Source organism: Mizuhopecten yessoensis, unplaced genomic scaffold, assembly GCF_002113885.1.
Source record: "Mizuhopecten yessoensis strain PY_sf001 unplaced genomic scaffold, ASM211388v2 scaffold10059, whole genome shotgun sequence".
In the NCBI taxonomy this organism is placed as follows: Eukaryota; Metazoa; Mollusca; class Bivalvia; order Pectinida; family Pectinidae; genus Mizuhopecten; species Mizuhopecten yessoensis.
In genome coordinates this window covers 421259-435281 of record NW_018408358.1, presented here as the reverse complement: position 1 = coordinate 435281, position 14023 = coordinate 421259, and the positions used below count along the sequence as shown (strand labels likewise).

At 37.8% G+C, this 14023-nt stretch overlaps 1 protein-coding gene across 1 annotated transcript; it reads right to left on the bottom strand.

The window, feature by feature from the left end:
- Positions 1-4000: 4000 nt before the first annotated feature.
- LOC110459416 lies at positions 4001-6368 on the bottom strand. Its single transcript, XM_021511650.1, has one exon. The coding sequence runs from the start codon at positions 5966-5968 to the stop codon at positions 4280-4282; it is 1689 nt and encodes a 562-aa protein (XP_021367325.1). The 5' UTR covers positions 5969-6368; the 3' UTR covers positions 4001-4279.
- Positions 6369-14023: the final 7655 nt, after the last annotated feature.

Here is a 14023-nt window from a genome sequence, read left to right as displayed (position 1 = left end):
GGTACATGTACAAGTAATTATGTGGTCGAATATATTTTAAAATGTCATAGAACAAAGCAGATAAAGTCACTACAATTGTATTCAGTTTATTTTGTCTCAATACAGCAAACTGATGCCTCAGATACTCACCTCCATCAAAAGAGTGTATTTGAATCATAACCAAAAGAACAAACGTTCTGTAAATTTTTTAATTCATATCTGTGAAGATAGACTTTCTGTCTGCTAATATTTGTAGATCATGTAGTTACAAGATAAAAAGGATGACATTTTGCGTTGTGTGGTAGGTTGTGTTTCGGTATACCTGACCTGAAATTTAGATAGGTTGATGATTAGTTCGCAAAAGAGTGTTTGAGCAAGTCCACATTAGAGTGCCATAGTTGACTTATGACAGTGATAACACATACAGGTGTCATTGTCTGCCGAGCCGTAATTCGATACGAATTTTACCACCAATCCGCCACCTTTTGGAAAGTATGTATGTTTCTGTGTCTTTGTCATTCTGTAAATGAAAACAATACTTTTAAATGAGCACACAATGGACATTCTTCAACAGATCAAAGCTAGATCGATGTAAAGAACGAGAGGAATGTGAAATTCGAGACTCGGAGGTAGTGTCTGTAATTTCGATTTGTTTTTGTACAAACATTAATATAATTGCGTTGCCTAGCCGTTAAACGATACGGACTTCACCACCTAGTCACTCACCCCTTTTGCAAAGAAAACGTGTGTCTTTGTCTAGGCGCTTAGCAGCCTGTACAACTAATTTTTGATTACAAAATATTTAAACCAAACTAAAAAACAGCGTATGTGTGCTTGTGGCTTACTGAATGTGTCTTTGATAATTATGCATCCTGATATAAAACAATTAAAAACATGATTGATGATGGAATGTCTAAATTTTGCAATTAATTCCTGCGATTTCCTCTCTGGAAAATGACCCTAAGACATATATTATTTTTCCATTCTCCTTCCCTCCCGTGGACCAGCTCCAAAATGAATCTTCTCATAACAAGGGTTAGCTACGCCCCTGGACCGTCTTTTTCGTTCTGTTTTAGTAAATATTTTAATAATGATTTCACAATGTTCGTTCTCGTACAGGTAGGAGGAATAATTTTCAGTAGTGAGTTTTAATTTATATCATAATCAATGTATGTTCTTTTGAGAGGAGTGAACTAGAACATAAGTGATTATATATACAGGATCAGATATAAAGGTTCATGGATATCTATAGATCAGTTTACGCTATGTAATATATCTCCCCTAATGCGTGATGTTGTTCTTTATCAAACTGGGTCAATGTACAGGACACATGTCATGAAGTGCATTTTTCGATAAGTATTTGAAGAGTTTAATAACAGTCCTGTATTTCTCGGTCATTGATCGTATAAATATCCCCACAACGTAGTTGATAAGGACTTATTCCAACAGTCAGTATGACATTTTCGTTGCATTTTGCGTTCAGCTCCTGACAATTATACATAATGTCTGTTCTTTTTAGAGGACGAATTAGAACATAAGTGATTATATATACAGGATTAGATATAAAGGTTCATGGATATCTATAGATCAGTTTACGCTATGTAATATATCTCCCCTAATACGTGATGTTGTCCTTTATCAAACTGGGACAATGTACAGGACCCATTTCCACTTTGCTATGTTCGGTTTAAATATCAGAATCCGTACGTATCTAAATCCAATATTATGCATAAATTGTAATAGATTTAAATTTGTTCCTTTCTGGAATAAGTTGTACTTCAATCTAAACAATATCTTATTTTATTGGTGTATTCTTTACAACTGTATATTTGAAACATTTGTATGTTATAAATCCGCCTTTACGTAAGGCGAACAAGTCGGATAAAATTGAATTTTGGTTGGTCGAGAAACTCTGACGTCTGTTTTGCACTAGGTTCAGTTAAAACTTGTCGTTATGTAAAAAATGACATACAACAGTGACATACAAAATATACAATTTCGTCACATCATTTAACAGGTAAAAATGCAAATCGCTCACTCAGTCATAGCTTGATAAAGGGACCAGTCGGTCTGTTTTATTACGTACATTGTTTGTGTAAAAAGTAAAAATTTGATATCACATATTTCAAAACTGACGAATCTTAATCAAGATAGTCGTTATATATTTGGTATAAAAGTTTAATATTTTACGAGTTTGTCTCTGAACTAGTGTATCTCCGTAATTCTGAGTATAGGACTAGCATATTGGTTAAACCCGATCAATGTACAACCGTAAATATTAGGTAAATGTTTTGTTATAATCTATGAAAGACTTTTAAAATTGTACTGATTAATGGTAGCTCTATAACAATTGGATTCGTGTGTTTCAACTTAAATAGGCCTCCGCATTCGAGATGCTGATGCCCTACAATTTTACGATGTCCGTCTGTCCTATCGTCTGTCTGTCCTCTGTCTAGCTGTCCGTCATTATTTGCATTTTCAGAAATTATCTCAGAATCCAAGAGACTCATTTTTTATATTTTACATGGTTGGTTATACACTGTGACTAGTAGATGTGCAAAAGGATTAAGAACGTTTCTATGACTATACGATCAACGTCAGGGTCACTGTTACTAAAAAATACCAATATGAGAGTAGGAATCCTCGAAATTCCAGGGCTACGCTCACCCTGGAACATATCATGACGAAATCAAAAGCGCAGAGTACGCTAGCTATTTGGTTGACCGAACGCTTAGCTGATTTTACCGTTTCACAGCCGCGCGGTACATTCAAGGATCAATCTAGATATATGTAGCGTTCTTGTATAATCTTCACGATTGTGCGTACATATCGAGTCTGTGATTTTATCATGACATATTCCGGGGATACAAGGAAGTTTGGAGAGCGTACTCGTGGAATTCGAGGAAAGGAATATGGTGGTGGGTGTACGGTCAGGTATATGGGGCCATTGCTGACTTGATTTTGAAGGATATGCCACCAAAACGTTAAACCAAATAACAAAATGTTTACAGACTCTGACGTCTGATTTCTTGGGCAAGGTAAAGTTTAAGAGTGCCCAACTTTGAAAGGTTGAACGCACAGGGGGTGCCAGTGATAATATTCACACATATATTAATTAAGATTGAGATAGGCATCACCCTGAACCAGGACCATGAAAATAGAATTTGAACGAAATCTCATCTTCGACAATTGTCGAGTATAGGATCCCAAGGGGTCTAAAAACCGTGCCGGTGCCCATGATTTAAAAGCATTGCACGTACAGGGGGTAAAACAAAGATCATTCACATCGAGTTTAATTAAAATTGATATAGGCATTCAGCCTAAGCCAGGACCGTTAACATATAATTTGAATGACATCTCATTTTCATACAATTATCGAGAATGGTATCCCAGGGAGTCAGGCAACCATGCTGGTGCCCAACGTTTGAAAGATTGCAGGTACAAATTTAAAGAGTCACTCACCCTAGTCCAGGATTATTAACATAGATTTTTAACGAAATCTCTTTTTTTTAAAAATATCGAGTATAGGGATCTTTGGGGTCTAGAACCCGTGCCTACGGAATCATGGTATTTCTTTATCATTCAAATAAGTAACAACTCCATTTAAATAGACAAGTATGTGCTTACATAATCTTACTCGATGTTCGTGTGCACAATGTGTGCGAACGATGTATGCACGGTGAGAACGATAGAAAACTAAATCGACACATTTAGAACACATATTGGACACTGTAGATGTACATGAGAGGTTGTTCCTCACCCGAGGCAGTCCAAGGTACATAACGTAGAGAAGCTACAATCCGACACACACGCAAATAATAATCTACAGTGTTTATCACAGACTTTTTTTTAAACATTTCAACAACTTCTTCCAAGGAAGCATGAAACTTGGGGTAAGAAAATATAGCATACTACATACAAAGATAAAAGGGTTTTAAGCTTGTTAAAATAACGTCTTTGACACACCCATATTCAAAATCAAAAACACAATTAACACGCCACATTTTTCAAGACAGCACAATTTATTTTCATATATATTTTAGCTAACATAGACATTTACCTGTGAATATTGAGAACATGGTCTCGGGGGGAAAAGTCAGACAATGTCTAATGTTGAGTATTTTTGTTTATGGTTTGAATTTCCAATATCTGGTATAATGTTTTAAACATTAACAATTTCCAACAAATTCGATAAATAATGTCTGTTAAAATGCATCACTCTGCAGGTCCATGATATATATCCGGGGTTGCAGTTCGAGTCAGCTTTGTATTATCCTCACATGCAGTTCCCGTGGCATTGTTACAAGATAATGCATCGTTTTTTGTCCAGCGCACTGTTGTACTGTAGTAGTTTGACATTGTTAAGCCCAAACACAGCCCATAGGACATCCTCCCTGTCTACACCAACAGCCTGTGTCCAGTAGTCATCTGTGTGTATGATCCTGATGAACTCACCACGCCCACATATGAGTAGGATACGGTTGTTGTTACAGTCCCCTATGACTAGGTTACCCACACTATCATACACCACACCCCGGGGGTTAAATGGTGCACATCCTGACTGTGATGTTGGTTGACGTGTATGTGGGACTTCACCATCATATACAAAAAGTTTCTTGAAATATGTGTCCATGACAACAACATATGATTTCCCTTCACCAACATCATGTATACTATCCCGGTAAGTCACTGCGACATTGTTGGTGAGAGGACACTCTGATATACTGTGTGGTGTACATACTAATGGCATTCCAGCCCCTTCAGCTAATGAATTATGCACCAATACACCTTTTGTTGAGAATTTTGAGATGTGCTTGGCCATCCCCACAATTACATGGTTACTAGCTGTAATACAGATACACTGTGATAACTCCCTGGTACTGAATCTGTGTACTAGTCGTCCTGACACGAGCTCTGTGATCTTGTTTTTGCAGTCACAGACCCACAGTGTGGTGGTTGTTGGTGACAGACTTATGTCTCTGATCGCAGCATTGTGTTGAACCTCCTGTATTACTTCGCCTTTCATTTTCGATAGAGTTAAGGTGATACCATCACTAATCCATACCTGCCCGTCAGTGGTGGGACATACAGACGATATACAACATGAAGGCGTCCACTCCCCCAACACCTTTGTCTGAGGCGACAGACTGGTCACGTCCTTTTTTCTTGTGGACTTTCGTTGCGTAGGTGATATCTTAATCTTTCGTTCTGTCTGCTCTTTAGTAGAGGATGTCCTTCCGTTGCTTTCTGTCGTCTCTTGTGTAGGGGATAAGCATTGTATATCAGCTGATCGAACCGCCAGATCATGATCTAGCAAGGCTTGACCCTGACCTTCATATGAGGTGTTTACCTCTCCCAAAGCTTGCTCCATGTAACCTTGAGGATTTTTGTTTGGAGTAAAGCTAGCTTTACTCAGATCAGGTTTTACAGGGTGAGTGACTGAAGATTGCATTTCGCATTCTGTGTCGTAGATTTGTATGTCAGAGCCACGCTGAAGGGCTATCTTACATTCTTGCACTTGTTGTTTTAGCCGAGTGCTGTATATTTCGAGGTCCTGTTTGTAGGTTTGTAGTAACTTGTTGTTATCCTGCTCCATTTGTTGAAAGAGAGACAGGCTCCGATCTGTTAACTGGTCAAGATCTTCTTTTATTTTATTTGTTTGTATCCTCAACTGGTGTGAAAGCTTTTCAAAATGACTGACATTGTCCTTTAGTTGCGTGTCAGTAGAGATGATGAGTTGGTTAATTTGTACAAGGTCAACATTCTCAGTGTTGTCTACGAATTTTTGAATGTCTTCTTTCTTTTGGGGAGTAATTTCACTAAGGTCGCAAACTGTATGACTCCTATGTACAGTAGACAGGCATTTGGTACAAGCTGGTTCTTGGCATTTTTCGCAGTAAAGGTCAAGTTGTCTGCCCTTGTGATGAATACATGTAGTTTGACCTGTGGAACGGAAAGGAATCTGTCCTTTGGATTCGGACGTAGCCATTTTGAATCTGTTATCTCTTTGAATATTAGAATGTCTGTTGTCTATTCAATCACAAAATCATTTCCACAGTCGGGAAAAAATTCTGTATTGTTCACTTAATCCTGTTGTAAGCAGCATTAGTTCCGCATTTCCTGTGTTGGTAATCATAGTGTAAAATATATTTGAAAATGTCACAGAACTAATCACATGTAGTCACTCACCTTGTGTTTAATGTCAGGTTGTCCACAACACAGTGAACAGTAATACATGAGATCCACACATTCCTCATAGCAGATTATGTTTGTCACCACGTAGCACAATTTTTGTCTGTCAATCATAAATGAATATCTGGGTAGATATACTTCCTGATCGCTAAAAGTTGTCGATCACAGAAATTGTCGTTTCTGATCCAACGCTAGATCCTGTAGTGTTCTACTCAGCGGGAAAATATGTGGTTTTATCTACAAGGTCAGAGAGGTAAGGTTTCATATGGTATCAGGCCATTTATTGATTTGAATTCAAGATTTAGTCAAACTTCCCTGTTGTGTGTTATGTGTGTCTTATGTACATTTTCTCGATATCTAAGTCTGATCAATGTTTGGGAGAGGGGTTTGTTTAGGGTTCCCCGTACCACTGGTCAAAAATCTGTCACATTTCATAGGCAACTTTTTTCGACATAAATATAGCTTTCAAAATAAGACAATTGCGTCCTTAAATTATTTTAGCTGTTGATAGTACCTTAAATGCCTAAAAAGAAACATTGATAGTGTCCTTGCTGTAAAACACGGCAAGACCGGGATTCCATTCATGCATATCCTATTTCATTTTACTGTCGCTCTAATAAACTTGTCTACTTGGACAAGAAATTGCCTAGCTCAACTACGCTGCAGTTATTAACAAATTACAGAGGGGGACTACGGTATATAAATATTGAATGATCACGCCTAGCAGGATTTATTGAATTTGTGTGTAATCGATTTTTGTTCATACCGCCATGAATATTGAAAATGCCGTTCAATCCCAATATTTCCATTCCAAATTTTATAGTTACTAATGATCCAAATATAGGGATTCCCTTATATTTTCGATATTGAAGTGTTTGTGTCATTAGTGCATCAACAATTTCTGAAAAATGTTATCGAAATGTTTGCTTCTGACGTGGTCTTATGTTATCCGAGGCGGAAGGAAAAGATTGAAAACGACGCTGATCAATTTGCGATCATAATCCTTCGAACGAAATTTCTTCTAGTAATACTTATAAAAGAAATTGCAGCGGAAATATTAATAAATCCCAATAATTACAATGACATGCTCTTGTGTTTTGCCTACAGTGGCACAAGGATCCTTAAGTTCTCAGAATTGTCAACAAACTTAACATTTTACAAATTGCCAACAATAAGGTCTTAATCCCATTGCTTATTAGAAAAGAAGACTTTTTCTAAATGTCAACTTTTCTGAAAACACCAAAATGTTCGGCCTCTTTTTGAACCCTCAGAGGCCCAGCCAGACTATTTGAACAGATCTGAAACATTGTTATCTAAAGTGTTGTGTTGAAAATTCAGATCAAATTCAGTTCTTGTCAGGACGGATGGGCAGCGAATACACAAATTGCATATATAACTCTGATCATTTACTTCCATATCAAAGGAATTCTAAACTGGAATTATTTCTACTCAACTATCAGGACATCTTAACAAACAAGAAAAACGTGGTTACTTTCACCATCAAGAACATTAATTTTAAGAATTTTAAGAAACCAAATCTTGGAGAAAACAAACGACAAATTTTATGAGGATAGCGTTCGCACGGTTGTACGATAGGTATCGTGGTTGATATGCGTTACGGAATGGTCTATGGATAAATTTCGAATTTATACTTATATCTTTCCTTATTTATGCATGCTGCATATTTTTGCCATATTTACGTGGTTATTTGTTTATCTAACCGCAATGGACATATAACAGGCCAACATTTTTCCGAAATCGATAAGTGTGTAGATAAACGGTCCTATATATGTACGACGTACTGCACACGCTGATGTAGTGTTAAACAGCAATCTTACCTGTTATCAGTTACCTGTTATTTACAAGTCAATGGGTAGACTTTTGTATCTCTAATCAACTTGTGAACCAAGTGTAACAGACACATTTAAATTAACTCAGGTAAGATCAATTGTGTTTTGATAACTGTTAAATCACATATACGTGTACTAGTACTGTACCGGACACTACGGCCACATAATTACCAGATTTAGATATTTGCATTGTAACATGCATTGAAAATTTAGAATTTAGATTCCTTATCACACATATGTGCGCTTTCTATCGAACAACAGGGCGATCGATTGTAAATTCAGCCAGTTGTGCACACTATGTATGTGCCACCGCTTTGGGCACGATGAATGCATGTTGTGCGCAAGATAATCTTGCAGCATTGTGAAATCACACAACTGTAAAATGACTTTGCGCTACTTTAAGGTCACAATGGACAAATGTGTTTAAACGTTTAAATGAACTTTCCAATATAACCTAAGATACATAGGGTGGTGATACGTGGTAAGAAGCAGGTTAGTATGAAGAGCTATCGAGTTGATTAAATACAAATCTTAAAGGAGGATTCGAATTGTAATGATTGGACAGTAGCATGCTGACAAAGTTTGTTTAAATGAGTGGCATTGAACCTCTTCAAAGGTCAAAAGGGTCAAAACTATTAAAGTGTTTGTACAGTGGGTTTTTTCAGAATAAGCAAAACGTCAAAGGTTATGCAATTTGGCCAATAACATGCTTTGATGGAAGACCATAAACTTAGTTCTAATTAATAACTTTCACCTATATTCAGGGCCACAGGGTTCAAATGTGTTAAATCAAACGAATGATTTTTATATGAACGAAATAAAGGGTAATACGATGGGATAGTAGCATACTGTGATGAAGGACAATCATTTTTTTCAAACGAGAAATCTTTTAGCATTTTGTTTTCTGAATAATCAAGAGGCTACATCTCATGATATTCAGTAAATAATGGTGCAAAATGATATTAAGTGTTTGATCTCAATAAATGACTTATTTTGCTATGTGTGTTATGAAGATCGACGTTTTTTTACTATGCTCACTAAAGTGGAGTGCCTTGTGGTTTTGTCATTTCAGGAGGAGTTCTCATTGTGAGGACGTGCAATTGCTTGGATTTACATGTTGGTGTCACCGTTGAAACAGACGACGCTTACCATTCCCGAACACCTGGTCTTATTATCCATGTGCTTTGTCTATGATATCTATGTAAACATACAATCTTTAAACTTTATCGTGTTTGAGCTCGAATAGTGGTTTTAATGACACTTCGGTATCCCCTCGGTTTTTTAGCTTGACAAACCGTCTCTGAAGACTAGATTAGCAAAACTGATTAAAATCGCCAAACAACCCAGTAAAATTAAAATACACTATGCTGAGATAGTTGCTACAATGTCTTGGCTCCACAGAGTTGCATATGGTGATCAAAAGATCAGAATCTCTGGAAGCAGTGCAAAACATGGTCTGATTGTAATACACAATACGCCACCGTCCTCCAGGCTCATAAAATAAATATGACCACATTAATCAAACGGGAATCCACGGTACAGTTGTGTGACCGCACAACGCACCAAAAATACCGTGCGCACATCGTGCATACATCGTTCACACACCTCCGCACATCGTCCACACATGGTGCGCACAACTGTACGTGCGATTTAACAATCGTTCGCCCCGTTGTGCGCTTCTCTCCGCACAACTGTGCGATTTGGTACAACTTGTTGATCAATATTACGGAATGAAAGAAATAAGGAAGGCTCGTTTGCAATTATGTACACTGTATATATTACTGTAATTGCTCATCACAATAATTAAGATTATGTACAATTTTTCAATGCGTGTAACACAGTATACAGTGACCGTTAGACTGTCAAGAATGGGTTTGGTTCCTCGTAACAGAACAGGTAAATAACAATTTGAGTTTTACCTGGCCTTTTCCTGACACGTGATAACGTATGACCGTTATGAAAACACGGCTTGACGTTTTATATTTGTTATTTGCATTCGTTTTGGTTTATAGCTCCCCTTCACCTGGTTTTCACACTTTGGCGAGTTACGTAAGTGCCCCGGGCGGGGGAAAACTACTGTCCAGGTACAAAGTGGCTATGTTTACCTGTGTTGCCGAGACTGTGTTGTAATTTTACATGTGTCGAATAAGGTCGACAAACCGAAAACATCATTTCTATATTTAAGAAAGCATAGACAGAAAGATAAGCTTATAGATGTAGCTTGAATATAGAAACATCGCACAACGTTCGTCGATCGTCCGCACAAATGTGCGCAAGCAATGATCGTCCAATTTTTTATCGTTCGCACTTCGTGCACGCATCGTTCACACACCGTTCACACATCGTGCACACACCGCACATCGTGTAACGTTGTGCGATCCCACAACTGTAGTAAACTTTACAATTTTGATTATGGAGACATCAAACTCATTTATCCGGATGTTGGGTGTATCCGGATGTGGTATGTATCTAGTTGTCAGGTGTATCTGTATGTTTGGTGAGTCCACATGTAGGGTGTATCCAAATGTAAGAAGTATCCAGATGTTAGAAGTATCCAGATATGAGAAGTATCTAAATGTAAGGTGTATCCAGATGTAAGATGTATCCAGATGTGAGAAGTATCCAGATGTGAGAAGTATCTAGATGTGAGAAGTATTCAGATGTAAGGTGAATCCAGATGTGAGAAGTATCCAGATGTGAGGTGTATCCAGATGTGAGATGTATCCAGATGTGAGATGTATCCAGATGTGAAATGTATCCAGATTTGAGAGAATCCAGATGTGAGAAGTATCCAGATGTGAGATGTATCCAGATGTGAGATTTATCCAGATGTAGGGTGTATCCGAATGTTTGTTGTATGCAGGTGTTGGGTGTATTCCGGATGTCGTGTATAGCCAGACGACGTGTATATCCGGATGTCAGATGTATCAAAATGTCGGGTGCATCCAGATATAGGATGTATCCGGATGTTGGGTTTATCAAGATTTTGGGTTTATCCAGATGTCGGATGTATCCGGATCTCGGTTTTATCAGGATGTCGGTTTTATCCGGATGTCGGTTGTATCCAGATGTTGGGTGTATCCGGATTTCGGGTGTATCCAAATGTTTGGTGTATCAAAATGTCGTGTGTATTCGGATGTCGTGTTTATCCAGATGTATAGTTTATCAAGATGAAGAGTGTATGCCGACGATCTGTCGAAATGATCAGCTGACAGGATGTGATTGTAATGTGGACATACACTATTGTAACAGCTGACACTTTGTCATGTATTACTTTTAATTGCTCATCTACTGTGGACTACATTAACATGGATGACTAGATACAGTTTTAAGTACAGACATTACTATGTACTACTAATTACATTGAATTGTTTTATTTGTGTGCTGCCCCCCTGTTACCTCTGCTTGTGTATAGCTTCATTCTGTTTCAGTTACGTCACATTGAGTGCTGACAAATATACACATTATTGTCAATATAATTGTCTTTGCCGCATATTTCAACACCCAAAATAAAATATAAAGGGTGATTAGGTCACCTTGGCGACAGCTTCTTTTTATGCAGTAGTAAGAATGTGTATTGTTCTCCTTAGCCTGACGTTAGAAGTGTAATTATCTACCTGTAATTATCCACTGAATTAGTTGTCAAAATTCATAGAGACATTTCGCCAAATTGCACAACGAGATTGATATGGCGACGTTAAATGCAAAAGAATCAGCTGAAATACTATGGAAACTTCTATTTATTACGAGTTGCCTCCCGTTGAACAACCAGCTTTGTAAATGTTTAGTAATGTTGTAGGCAAACGTTCTTGTTTTAGTATAAGCTAATAGTTACAACTCGTGTGGCTAATATTTGCCATATTCGAGATATATATTTGGTATTACTGTAGACACTGTTAGATATCCACAAGATGTTGACAAGCTGGAAGAGTTCGCTAATTTTGCAAACAACAAACAACAGGAGCATCAAGATCGACCTGCGATACAGTGAGCGAGAGATAGAGTTCCTGGACACCAGTGTAAGAGTAGAGGACGGGATGCTTGTAACAGATCTGTACAGGAAACCGACTGACAAACAACTATATCTTCTCTATAATTCTGCCCATCCATCACGGATGAAGAGATCGATACCATATGAGCTGGGTATTCGATTAAAGCGAATCTGTCAACAAGAAGACGACTACATTAAAAACAGAACAAATCTTAAGTCGGTGTTAAGGAAAAGAGGATATTCGGGAAAGGTTATTGAGAGCCAATTTCAAAAGGTGGACAAGATGAATAGAGAGGACCTCCTTCGATACCGGAACTGCAATAAGGGTAAGATACAGAGGGTCCCACTAGTAGTCACGTATTCTAAGCAGCTGCCAGACGTCAATGAAATTCTACGGAGACATATGAGATTACTGCACAAGTCAGAAAGAATGAAAGCTGTCTTCAAGGACTTACCAGTTGTCAGCTACATGAGAGACAAAAACATAGCAGACATATTGGTGCATGTAAAGTTGAAGCGCTGTTTCCGGATAACAAAGAATAAGTGTACGTCCGACTGTGATGTGTGTGATAGACTTATAGAAACAACTACTGATACATCTTACCGGTCTACATATATGCCACTAGATGGGCAGTCCTGCAAAACCCGAAATGTTGTATATTGTTTATCATGTTTGAGATGTATATGTGGGAGAGACGGAGCTTACACTTAAGGAAAGGATAAAGGAACATGTGGCAGACACTCGGCTGAATAGAGACAAACCGGTGGCACATCAATTTCTTGGAAGAGGTCATTCTATATCGGACTTGCGGGTGTGCGTACTGAAAAGGGTTAAGGAGGAATCCAAAGTAGCAAGGCTTGTTATTGAGGGATTTTGGATTAACAAACTCAACACTGCTTTCCCCAATGGTATCAATACCAAGTGATGATGATAACGTCACAATTTGTGAGGTCATGGTTTGATGAATTCATTGTGTTGTGTTGACGTCATGGTAACAATGTTATGACGTCATCAACATCAACGTCATAGTTATTCAACATGTTTGTCAAGATGGATGTGACATAGAGGTCCAGTGACATTTAATCCCTGAAGAAGGGCTAAGCCCGAAAGCTTGGAAAAGAGTGACTTACAAGTTCATTAATACCTGTCTATCTATAGGGGAGGTGTATTCCGTATACCTGGCTATGTCTCCATTTAAATCAGAAGACGCTTACCTTTCTGTAACACCTGGTCCTTTTCTCCTTGTACTTTATCTACGGTATTCATGTAAATCTTTTTTTTTTGTTCATATTTTGCCCTAATTTTATCGATTTTTGGTTCGAATTGTGGACACTTCGGTATTCTCTTGTTTTTAACTTGACCAACCGACTCTGAACACTAGATTAGTAAAATCGTTTTAAATCTTCAAACAACCCAGCAGGAGTAAAAAAATGATAGGTGTTACACTGTCCTGGCTGACAGAGTTACATATGGTGATCAAACTATCAAAATCTCTGGAAATAGTGGTCTGATTTTAACACACAATACGACACCGTCCGCATCAATACTTACTTACAAGAGCTGGTTGATGTTAGAAACAGAGTAAATAAAAAGCTGGTATATAGGATATATAGTGGATATCTAACAGTGTTTTCAGTAATACCAAATATATTTCTCGAATATGGCAAATATAAGACACACGAGTTGTAAGTATTAGCTTATACTAAAACAAGAACGTTTGCCTACAGCATTACTAAACATTTACTAAGCTGGTTGTTCAACGGGAGGCAACTCGTAATAAATAGAAGTTTCCATAGTATTTCAGCTGATTTGTTTTCAGCGGTTTAAAGTCAAGAAAACGTTGTAACAGACGTTTTTGGAAGCTCGCAAAATAAGGCAATATTTGAAATAAGGAAAATACAATAAACACACCACATTTTTCAAGACAACGCAATTTATTTTCATACATATATCAGCTAAAGTTTAATTTAAGAATATGGTTTCGGGGGAGGGGGAGGGGGATGTGGGGAG

Bases quoted from the DNA above. Each gene is read 5' to 3' on its own strand.
- LOC110459416 (XM_021511650.1), bottom strand. From the start codon at position 5,968: ATGGCTACGTCCGAATCCAAAGGACAGATTCCTTTCCGTTCCACAGGT.